Genomic DNA, 12,376 nt, shown 5'->3' with positions numbered 1-12,376 from the left:
GGAAACTGTAGCAAAAATGAGCTGTGACACAGCAAAACCCACTTGGCCGCTTCATTGCTTCGCCTCAGCTAGGAATGCCTGGACTCCAGATACTCAGTGATATTCAGTGATACTCAGTGTGATTGCCGGGGAAAGTAAGAAGATGCTTGAGGTATGCCATCTCAACACGACCTTCTACCGAAGTTACAGAAATACTTTAATCAACAAAAGACTCCTCACAGGTATATAGCATGCCAGGTGCCACAGTTTGTCAAAACAATCATTTGATTCATCCCCCGGATTTATATACAACTATTAATAAATCACTGACCTATGAAATGAGTAGTGGAAGTTGCCTCAAAAGTGTGTTGAGGATTATATTAAGAGTTGCAGGTTGTAGCTTAACTGAGGTTCCCCATAGAGTCGTTTAAGTCGTTGAATGAACATGAGGCTGACGTTAATAACTCACACTCTCCCAGTTGTCATGCCAATGAGCTGTGTGTCAGTGCCCGTTGTGAAAACTGGCATTGGCCTCCTGGCTGGTATCCTTCAACAGCTGGCCCCTCAAACAATCATAACTCTCCTGTAGCTCAACATGCCCTCGTCCATTCTATCCACTTGGTCCATTTCCCTCAGTTGTCCAATAATATAAGAGTCTATGGTATGACTCAACCTTCTAGTATCTGGGCGGATAATTTAACCACGTGTAATAAAACTAGGGTTCATGTGCCGTGGGTAGAGTTTTTGTTTTGTTCAGCTGACATCTCCGGAAACAAGCCGGGAACGAGACAAAAACCTCCAGGTGACCATGACAGAACGTTCTAAGTGTATCCTATAAACATCCTTGGGGACATCCCCAGAACAAACCGGGTAGGGGTGAGTGGGGTATGTTCAGCAATTTTTACATTCAGCATCACTACGTCAAGGGAAATATGGTATTATTTCTAACAAAGATATCTACATATATTTCTGGATGTTGTGTATCCCTGGTAGTAATCAGAATTCATGTAAACATACGTTTTGAAAACATATCTTGTCCAAAAAAAGCGGTCTCTTAACATGGGGTAAGTTGAATATAGGGGCAGCGTAAATTGAGCCGCCTTGGGGTACGTGGGTAATGGTGTACTGTAACAGTGGGTGATGGTGCTGGTAGGTCAAAGTTTAATTCATGGAATGGGGTGTGGTATATTGTATATCTTAAATGTATGCCTTCATTCAGATATAGATCTCTCTGTTCAATATCACTTACCCTTCCATTTCTTGACCAGTTGTCTGGGACTGGGATTTTGTTTTGTTGTAGCAATTCGTAGGCAAGTTCTCTGCATTTGAGGCAACTAAGCCCATTAAACTGGTCCGCAAGCTCCGACTCCATGTGACAGGTATCAGACCTTGTGTGCCTCTGCTACTATTTCATAGCCTCTCTTTCGCACAGATATGTGCGAAAGACAAAAAGGATCCATCAAACGCATTTGGTGTGTCATCATAGTGATCTCTGACTTGTGGTTAGACTCGATCACATGGAACAAACTTAAACTTGCATATTTTTTCAATGCCGTTGAGAATGTCGTTGAGAAAACAGAAATGTATCATGTTGTGTGTTATTGCATTTAAAAGTAATCCAAGAAGTAATCTAGTTTTTCAAAAGTATCTGTATTCTGATTACAATATTTATTCTGGTAATGTAACTGATTACAGTTCTGTTTTAATTTTAAATCAGATTACATGTTACTCCCCAACCCTGCTCTTCAGTGTCATTCAGTATATTTTTTCATCCCTTTCTGCTGCTCGAATGGATTTATTTCCTTCCATTCTCTCACTTCCTTGGCTGCTCTCTTTAGAACCTCAAAGGGAGCTAAACCCCTGCTTGTTTTACATTTGTATACACAGGGCTTGATGATGTCTGCTCTGTAATAATACAAATGAGTTAATATGCATGACAAATTGCAAAGATACTATGCATATTGTGCATAAAATCATAATTTGTAATTAATTTGTATGGGGTATGGTGGCCATTGGATCAACTTACCCCAAGTCAAACATGTTGACTAAATAAACTCAGCAAGAAAAGAAACGTCCCTTTTTCAGGACCCTGTCTTTCAAAGATAATTTGTAAAAATCCAAATAACTTCACAGATCTTCATTGTAAAGGGTTTAAACACATGCCTGTTCAATGAACCATAAACAATTAATGAACATGCACGGTCGTTAAGACATTAACAGCTTACAGACGGTAGGCAATTAATGTCACTGTTATGAAAACTTAGGACCCTAATAAAGAGGCCTTTCTACTGACTCTGGAAAAACACCAAAAGAAAGATGCCCAGGGTCCCTGCTCATCTGTGTGAACGTGCCTTAGGCATGAGGTCTGCAGATGTGGCCAGGGCAATAAATTGCAATGTCCGTACTGTGAGACGCCTAAGACAGCGCTACAGGGAGACAGGACTGACAGCTGATCGTCCTCGCAGTGGTAGACCACATGTAACAACACCTGCACAGGATAGGTACATCTGAACATCACACCTGCGGGACAGGTACAGGATGGCAACAACAACTGCCCGCAGTTTTGTCTCACATGGGGTGATGGTCGGATTTGTGTTTATCGTCGAAGGAATGAGCGTTACACTGAGGCCTGTACTCTGGAGCGGGATCGATTTGGAGGTGGAGGGTTCGTCACGGTCTGGGGCGGTGTGTCACAGCATCATCGGACAGAGTTTGTTGTCATTGCAGGCAATCTCAACGCTGTGCGTTGCAGGGAAGACATCCTCCTCCCTCATGTGTTACCCTTCCTGCAAGCTCATCTTGACATGACCCTCCAGCATGACAATGCCACCAGCCAAACTGCTCGTTCTGTGCTTGATTTTCTGCAAGACAGGAATGTCAGTGTTCTGTCATGGCCAGCGAAGAGCCCGGATCTCAATCCCATTGAGCAAGTCTGGGACCTGTTGGATCGGAGGGTGAGGGCTAGGGCCATTCCCCCCAGAAATATCCAGGATGGTGCAGGTGCCTTGGTGGCAGAGTGGGGTAACATCTCACAGCAAGAACTGGCAAATCTGGTGCAGTCCATGAGGAGGAGATGCACCGCAGTACTTAATGCAGCTAGTGGCCACGCCAGATACTGACTGTTACTTTTGATTTTGACCCCCCTTTGTTCAGGGACAAATTATTCAATTTCTGTTAGTCACATGTCTGTGGAAATTGTTCAGTTTATGTCTCAGTTGTTGAATCTTGTTATATTCATACAAATATTTACACATTTTAAGATTGCTGATAGCTACAAGGATGGACTTTCATTGTTACATCTGCTCCTGTCACACCCTCTACTTCTCATCCTGTGTCTCCCTAACCTGCTGCCACTCCCCCAGTGCTCTCTCCCTCTTCCTCTTTATGTGTGTGTGTGTGTGTGATTGTGTGGGCGGAGACAGGTGTACTGGAGGCAGAGCAGATACTCACCAGCTGCAACCTGTTCTATAATCAAGACCTCTACAAATACTCAGCCCTGCCACTTCCACGCTGCCAGATCGTAACCTCTGCCCAATCAGTCTGTGTTTTTTAGCCATTTGTTCCTGCTTAGATCCTGTTTTCATGTTATGCCTGTTTACCCTTGCCTGACGTAGTTTTCCTCTCCGCTACAGTTATGCCCGCTCTGACTTTGGCCCCTGTCTCCAGACCCACATCTTGTCAGTCCTGCTACTCTGTCCTGGATCCCCCACTCCACGGCATCCTTGGATTCCTCTCCGGACCTGCTTACCCAGTCCAACTCCCCTTGCTCCAGCCTCAGCCTCCGCACCTGGCTTCCTGCAACCCGTCCGAGCTTCCCCTGGCCTGCACCCCATCTTCCCCCTGTGTTTAAAAAAATACCTTAGTTACTTCATCCCAATCTTCTCGTCTAAGTCTGCTCTTGGGTTCACCTGTTCCGCTCCGCGTGACATTCATGCTAGGTTTAGGACCTCATATTGTAGCTTATAAAGACCCCAACTGATGTATAAAACAATCTTAAAATGATCTACTTTGGTTAAGGTACAAGCATCATGAAACCTATAACACAATACATATTATTTTTGGAACGCAACTTGCTTACCACTTTTTCCATCTGGTTTCTTCCTTCACAGACTCCATGAAATGAATACCTTTTCCTAAAAATCTGGTCACATTATTAATTATGTGTATGGTTTCTAGAAACAAGGGGTGGCAAAACTAACCGTTTGGCTTAGCTTACCCACTCTCTCCTACTAGACAAAACCTCCACAGGGTCAAGATACATCCCAAGAACATCCTAAAATCATCCTTCGGGGACGTCCCGGGAACTAACCAGGAACTAGACAAAATCTCCGAAGGACCATTTCACAATGTCTTTACAACTTTAGGCAACAATTTTGTGAAGTTCCTGGGACACACTTAACGACTCATTTTTGTTTGCAGGGCTAGCTGAACAGGTTTTAAATGCCGCCCCTATTTCGACATAATCCTGTCCTAGAGAGGAAATGCTTGTTTAGGTTCCACCTCCAAAGAATGAAGTAGGCTACTAATACATATACACGAAATGTGGTGAATTCTACATGGAGAAACAACAACACTGACAACTGTCAGTGTAGCTAGAAAGCTAGCTTTCTAACTTATATAGCTAGCTAATGTTATCTGTTGTTGCTGGTGCTAACTTCACAGATTTTGCCTGGCTTTTCCACCTACTAACTGGCGAGGGCTATTATTTTGTTCTAACTAGCTAACGTTTTCTCTGGTCCAATTTTATAACCAACTCCGAAGTTCAAAGACATTCAAAGTTCCTCCATAGAAGCTTTTAATTAATAAAATGTGTTAATTGACAGAAAGCCTGCAGCTAGGCTAGGATTCAAGGCTAACCTGGGCTGGCTCCTCTGTTCCAAGATCATCAGGAACAGTTGGAGGCCACTATCCTGGCGGCACTTGTGGACGGGTGGGTAGGCTCTGCACACAAAGCTACTGTACCTAGAAATCTGCAGCATCAACGCTGAGGGCTTGGCGGCGGCCTCGGTGGTTTGATACTGCTGCCGCTCATCGCTCTCCTTCTCCTTTGTTTGGGTACTTTGGCGAAGTATATCGATCAGAAATAGCTGGTTCCAGCTAGCTATACTAAACAAAAATATAAACAAAACATGTAAAGTGTTGGTCCCATGTTTCATGAGCTGAAATAAAAGATCCCAGAAATTTTCCAAACGCACAAAAAGCTTATTTCTCTAAAATGTTGTGCACAAATGTCTTTACATCACTGTTAATGAGCATTTCTCCTTTGCCAAGATAATCCATCTGACAGGTGTGGCATATCATAACAGAAGCAGATTAAACAGCATGATCATTACACAGGTGCACCTTGTGCTGTGAACAATAAAAGGCCACTCTAAAATGTGTTGGACTACATAAAGCTGTCCCAACAGCAGCGTCCCTACAGCAGTCCCAACACCTTACTGCCGCTACACATGGTGGAGCCTTGTCTGGCAGTGAAACAGTTCATTGAGCCTCATTTACTGCCTTTAAAAAAAATTGCTGATATGGCTAACTTGCTGAACAAATGTGGTTTCTACTGACACACTATGGCATAAGAGGACGACGAGCGGAGAAGAGGCAATCTTTAATTTCGATTAAGACATTAATGAGCGAGGTAGGACAGGGCATAGTCAATATTACAATTTGTTCAGCACTTTGAAATGTACAGCGACAGAATTCAGAACATAGGCCATTCTTACATTATTCTCCATGTACACCGAGTCAGAACCGTAGGATAAATAAAGGGGGCTTATAAGCAGACAATGAAAGCTCTTACAGGATTCGATTATGACATTTCACAAAAACAGGCTATAGGCTATTCACTTGAACAGGAAGGTGGCGCAGCGGTCCTTTGTGGGCAAATTTTCTAACTTTGTCATCAAAGTCTGCCATTCTCTGGAATATTGTCTTTCAAAACAACTGGGAACTCCGAAAAAGCAAGGTTGAATCGTGACATGAGTGATATTCAGGTCGGAGCTCTAGAAAGAGGCCCAAGTTCCCGACTTCGTATTCTGTGTTGGATGACCGTTCAAAACATGTTTTCCCAGTCAGAGCATTGCATTGACAGCATGGCCAATGTTGAATGTTTATCCTTTTAAGCTTGGAAAAGAGACCCTTAAACCCAGAGTTGGACCACACATCCACTCTCCCGAACTACAGGCTAGGGATTGCATTGCAATGCTTGCAGTTAGCCACTTATTCCTTCCAAATAACTCATTGTTGAATTTGCGATTTCCAACTTGTTGTGTAATGTTTATGTCCAACAGCTGATGAGCTCCGATACGTTTTATCTATAATTTCTATCTATAACCCAAGATGACTCTCGTTTGTGTCACATCTGCTCCCACTACACCCTCTGGTGTCCATCTGGTGTTGTCCTAACCTTCAGTTCTCTCCCGGTATACTCTCTCTCATGGTGTGATTGTGTGGTTGGAGACAGGTGTGCTGGAGTCAGAGCAATCCCTACCAGCTGCATATCGTCCCATAATCCTGACCTCTACATATACTCAAGCCTGCCATCTTCACAGTGCTAGATTGTAATCTCTACCAGTCAGTTATGTTTCTAGCCTGTTGTCTTTGCTCTAGATCCAGTTTTTTTTTTTGATCCCCATTTGCTGTGTTCAATAAACATATTGTACATTCATCCTGGTTTCCTCTGCTTAGTCGGCTCTTGGGTTCCCCCCCTTTGCTCATCGTAACAGTTTGCCTTCAGCGATGGCGGCTAGCATTTCTTAATGAGCATCGATGAAAAACAAGGCTAAATCAGGAAATGCAGTTTCCCTTTAATGCTTGTTATAAGAATGTGTGAGCCTTCATAATGTCTTATTTGGCTTATATATAATACTGTGCATTCTGAAGGTATTCAGACTCCTTCACATTTTCCACATTTTGTTACGTTACAGCCTCATTCTAAAAAAATTTTTTTTAACAATCAACAAGCAAAGCGAAAACAGGGTTTTAGACATTTTTGCAAATAAAAAACATACCTTATGTTCAGATATATTCAGACCCTTTGCTATGAGACTCAAAATTGAGCTCAGGTGCTTCCTGTTTCCATTGATCATCCTTGAGATGTTTCTACAACTTGGAGTCCACCTGTGGTAAATTCAATTGATTGGACATTATTTGGAAAGGCACACACCTGTCTATATAAGGTCCCACAGTTGACAGTGCATGTCAGAGCAAAAACCAAGCCATGAGGTCGAAGGAATTGTCCATAGAGTGCCGAAATAGGATTGTGTCGAGGCACTGATCTGGGGAAGGGTACAAAAAATTGTCTAGAGCATTGAAGTTTGGAACCACCAAGACTCTTCCTAGAGCTGGCCGCCCGGCCAAACTGAGCAATCGGGGGAGAAGGGACTTGGTCAGGGAGGTGACCAAGAACCCGATGGTCACTCTCACAAAGCTCTAGAGTTCCTATGTGGAGATGGAGAACCTTCCAGAAGGACAATCATTTCTGCAGCACTACACCAATCAGGCCTTTATGGTAGAGTAGCCAGACGGAAGCCACTCCTCAATAAAAGACACCTAAAGGACTCTCGGACCATGAGAAACAACATTCTCTAGTCTGATGAGACCAAGATTGAACTCCTTGGCCTGAATGCCATAAGCGTCACCTCTGGAGGAAACCTGGCACCATCCCTACAGTGAAGCATTGTGGTGGCAGCATCATGCTGTGGGGATGTTTTTCAGCGGCAGGGACTGGAAGACTAGTCAGGATTGAGGGAAAGACGAACTGAGCAAAGTACAGAAAGATCTTTGATGAAAACCTGCTCCAGAATGCTCAGGACCTCAGTCTGGGGCAAAGGTTAACCTTCCAACAGGACAACGACTCTAAGCACACAGCCTAGATAACGTGGCTTTGGGACAAGTCTCTGGAGGGACCGAAAATTGCTGTGAAGCGACGCTCCCCATCCAATCTGACAGAGCTTGAGAGGATCTGCAGAGAAGAAAGGGATAAACTCCCCAAAATACAGTGCCAAGCTTGTAGCATCATATCCAAGAAGACTCTAGGCTGTAATCTCTGCCAACAAAGTACTGAGTAAAGTGTCTGAATACTTATGGAAATGTAATATTTCCCGTTTTTTAAATTTTCAATGCATTTGCAAAATAAATAATTATAAACAGTTTTTGCTTTGTCAATATCGGGTATTGTGTGTCGATTGATGAGGGTAAAAACAACGGAATCCATTTTAGAATAAGGATGTAACGTAACAAAATGTGGAAAAAGTGACGGGGTGTCACACCCTGACCATAGTTTGCTTTGTATGTTTCTGTTTTGGTTGGTCAGGGTGTGATCTGAGTGGGCATTCTATGTTGGATGTCTTGTTTGTCTATTTCTATGTCTGGCCTGATATGGTTCTCAATCAGAGGCAGGTGTTAGTCATTGTCTCTGATTGGGAACCATATTTAGGTAGCCTGGGTTTCACTGTGTGTTTGTGGGTGATTGTTCCTGTCTCTGTGTTTTGCACCAGCTGTTTATTGTTTTTGTAGTGTTCGTGTTTATCTGTTTTTATTAAACATGAATCAATATAATCACGCTGCGTTTTGGTCCGCCTCTACTTCACCTAAAGAGAACCGTTACAAGGGGTCTGAATACTTTCTGAATGCACTGTATGTCATGTGTTTATACTCTAAATGAAGAGATCAAACAGAGGCTGGTGGCAGTCTGTGGTGAAATTTGCTTCCTCAAATCTTTGTGAAAAAGGTGTGAAAATTGCTTTTAATCACAATCTTAATAATTCATATTTCTATACATTTTTCAGACGACAGCCCTTGCTGGATGTAATTTCCTACAAAGCGATCAAGATTCTTTACAGAAAGCTGAGATTCTAAATAAAAATGTCAACATGAGTTTAGACATTGTCATGAAATGTTTTATCATTGTTTTATCATGTAATTCTTTACTTCGGATGAGTAAAAATGGGTTCAGATGCCAAAGGTTTTCTTTTGGATAAAGAAGTTGGTGTCAAAGAAGGGTAGCAGTTGTACTCTATATTAAATTAAGTTGATTTTTTGCTGGCCAAAAAATTCACACAAACATAAGAAATTCAGAGAATAATATTTTATACTAAAATAGCAAAAAGTGAACAAAAATTACATGATAAAAAATGTTGACTATACATACTATAATATACACTATTATAATAATGTTCCAAAAACATTATTTCAGAACATATAATCATTCCAATAACATATCATTCATGTGTCGTGACGAATTTGAGAAAAGGCAAGAGGCTGGCAGCATAGCATTGTCTTGACACCTGAACATCCATCTTCTCACTTTGGAATCTGGATACTGGCTGCTTGGTCAGTAGCTCAGATCCAAAATGTATTTTGGTCTAAAAGATACACAAAAAGATGACATGAGTGGAAGATCATAAGACATAACCCCATATTATGTATTAATGAATACATTCTATTCAATAGTGTTTCAATTAACAAGCTCAGGTGATAATCTCTATACTATTAGGTCATCTGAACAGTCACTAAAGAGTATCCAGAGCAGTTTCTTCGACTCACTTGCAGGCCTTAATGTTAATGCAGATGGTCCTCACGTCATCGCTGGTGCTAAGCTCCTCAACCAACACCCACAAGTGCCTTTTCACCATGCCTTTACACAGAGATTTAAGGAGGCCCAATTTATCGCAAACAGACAATAGCTTCTGCTTTATCTGCACCTATTGAAGAGAAATCATCAACACCAGTTGAAATTGAAATTTTCTGAGAAATATTTCAGTAATGAGTAAATAGTGACATTTCTTGGAAGGGACACTCATGAATTGTAATGCTATTGGGTAGTTACCTTGCTAGAGGAAGAGGAGATGTGTTTCTTCACTTTGTTCAGTGCCCACATACACGCCCAGCATGTTCCCTTTAACTGTTGCACCTTTGGAAAGCATAAACAGACAACAATGTACATGGTGTGATGTATTCAGTATTATGGTTTAAGTACATTTGAATACGTAATGTAAGAGTGAAAGTCAGGTTGGACAAGAGTTTCATCAATGTCTTGGATGCATTCATGTATTTGGTTAAGTGCTGTTACACAGTAGCAGGTTAGTTGAGTATTCCAATAGAACGTTGCAGAAATGTCTACTGCTAGTTCATACAATTTTGACCATATAGTATACTGTTACCATGTGCTTTTCTGGCAGTGCTTCCACTACTTCCTGGTCATCAAGGTTAACCTCTTGGCATTGTCCACAGACGTCCCAAACTGTGAAGTAAAAATGGTACAACATTCCATTATATTGTACTGAAACGAAAGGTGAACTTGGAGTGGATTTTAGGTCCCCCCTTTTACAGATTATCGTACACCGTGACCCAATCGAATGTATCTGCTCCATTTACAGCAGTTACTACTTGAGTTAACAAATGAAAGCTCACCTGAACAAGCCAGTAGGCTGAGGGTAAGGAGGACCAGAGATGTCTTCATGATTTGTGGTGGTAAGTGATGTGAAGAGTAAAGTTGTGGTGGGGTTTGGTAAAGTGACTTATGATTCAGACAAGCCCCTTTATACACCGAGGCCTGTCTACCCACATCCCCCTGTACAACCCCCACCCACGACAACCTTTAATCTCTTTTTCATCTCCACTGTCTTATCTTCATTTTCATTTGTCAATTACAGTTACCCCTTGGATGTCTTCATATTTTATTGTGATACAAAATGGGATTACATTGTTATTATTTCTTTCAACAATCTACTCAAAATGTGATAACTAAAATATAGTCGTTACAAAAGTGTTTAGCCCCTTTGTTCAAGCAAGCCTAAATTAGTTCAGGATTTTTTTTAAATGGCTTAACAAATCACATAAGTTACATTGACTCACTCTGTGTGAAAAAGTAGAGGTGGACATGATTTTTGAATGACTAACCCTTCCTCTGTCCCACTTACGTTCAACATCTGTAAGGTCCCTCAGACAAGTATTGAATTTCAAGCACAGATACAACTACAAAGACCAGGGAGCTTTTCAAAAGCCTCACAAAGAAGGGTAGCGATTGGTAGATGGGTAACAATAACAAATCAGACATTCACTGTTAATAGTTATGCTGTGGATTATGTATTAAACCACCCGGACACATCAAAGATACGGTCGTCCTTCTGAACTAAGCTGCAGGACAGGAATGAAACTTATGGGAGGAAACTTAGGATGGGTCAACAACATAGTAGTGACTCCACAATAATTATTTTTTATTTATTTATTTCACCTTTATTTAACCAGGTAGGCTAGTTGAGAACAAGTTCTCATTTGCAACTGCGACCTGGCCAAGATAAAGCATAGCAGTGTGAACAGACAACACAGAGTTACACATGGAGTAAACAATTAACAAGTCAATAACACAGTAGAAAAAAGGGGGAGTCTATATACATTGTGTGCAAAAGGCATGAGGAGGTAGGCGAATAATTACAGTGATAAATGATCAGATGGTCATGTACAGGTAGAGATATTGGTGTGTAAAAGAGCAGAAAAGTAAATAAATAAAAACAGTATGGGGATGAGGTAGATAAAAATGGGTGGGCTATTTACCGATAGACTATGTACAGCTGCAGCGATCGGTTAGCTGCTCAGATAGCAGATGTTTGAAGTTGGTGAGGGAGATGAAAGCCTCCAACTTCAGCGATTTTTGCAATTCGTTCCAGTCACAGGCAGCAGAGAACTGGAACGAAAGGCGGCCAAATGAGGTGTTTGCTTTAGGGATGATCAGTGAGATACACCTGCTGGAGCGCGTGCTACGGATGGGTGTTGCCATCGTGACCAGTGAACTGAGATAAGGCGGAGCTTTACCTAGCATGGACTTGTAGATGACCATCAGTGGGTCTGGCGACGAATATGTAGCGAGGGCCAGCCGACTAGAGCATACAAGTCGCAGTGGTGGGTGGTATAAGGTGCTTTAGTGACAAAGCGGATGGCACTGTGATAAACTGCATCCAGTTTGCTGAGTAGAGTGTTGGAAGCAATTTTGTAGATGACATCGCCGAAGTCGAGGATCGGTAGGATAGTCAGTTTTACTAGGGTAAGTTTGGCGGCGTGAGTGAAGGAGGCTTTGTTGCGGAATAGAAAGCCGACTCTTGATTAGATTTTCGATTGGAGATGTTTGATATGAGTCTGGAAGGAGAGTTTACAGTCTAGCCAGACACCTAGGTACTTATAGATGTCCACATATTCAAGGTCGGAACCATCCAGGGTGGTGATGCTGGTCAGGCGTGCGGGTGCAGGCATTTGGTTTTACTAGCGTTTAAGAGCAGTTGGAGGCCACGGAAGGATAGTTGTATGGCATTGAAGCTCGTTTGGAGGTTAGATAGCACAGTGTCCAAGGACGGGCCGGAAGTATATAGAATGGTGTCGTCTGCGTAGAGGTGGATCAGGGAATCGC

At 42.2% G+C, this 12,376-nt stretch overlaps 1 protein-coding gene across 1 annotated transcript; it reads right to left on the bottom strand.

Annotated features, from left to right (window-relative positions):
- Positions 1-8,698: 8,698 nt before the first annotated feature.
- LOC109903864 (antimicrobial peptide NK-lysin) lies at positions 8,699-10,720 on the bottom strand. The gene is made up of 5 exons (XM_020500862.2): positions 10,387-10,720; positions 10,137-10,216; positions 9,803-9,886; positions 9,520-9,677; positions 8,699-9,338 (listed from the first exon to the last, which is right to left on the bottom strand). The coding sequence occupies exons 1-5, from the start codon at positions 10,433-10,435 to the stop codon at positions 9,308-9,310; spliced, it is 402 nt and encodes a 133-aa protein (XP_020356451.1). The 5' UTR covers positions 10,436-10,720; the 3' UTR covers positions 8,699-9,307.
- Positions 10,721-12,376: the final 1,656 nt, after the last annotated feature.

The sequence above is a fragment of the Oncorhynchus kisutch genome, linkage group LG14 (genome assembly GCF_002021735.2).
Source record: "Oncorhynchus kisutch isolate 150728-3 linkage group LG14, Okis_V2, whole genome shotgun sequence".
Taxonomy (NCBI): Eukaryota; Metazoa; Chordata; class Actinopteri; order Salmoniformes; family Salmonidae; genus Oncorhynchus; species Oncorhynchus kisutch.
Note: the sequence above shows the minus strand (reverse complement) of the source record. Positions and strands in the feature narration are given on the sequence as shown.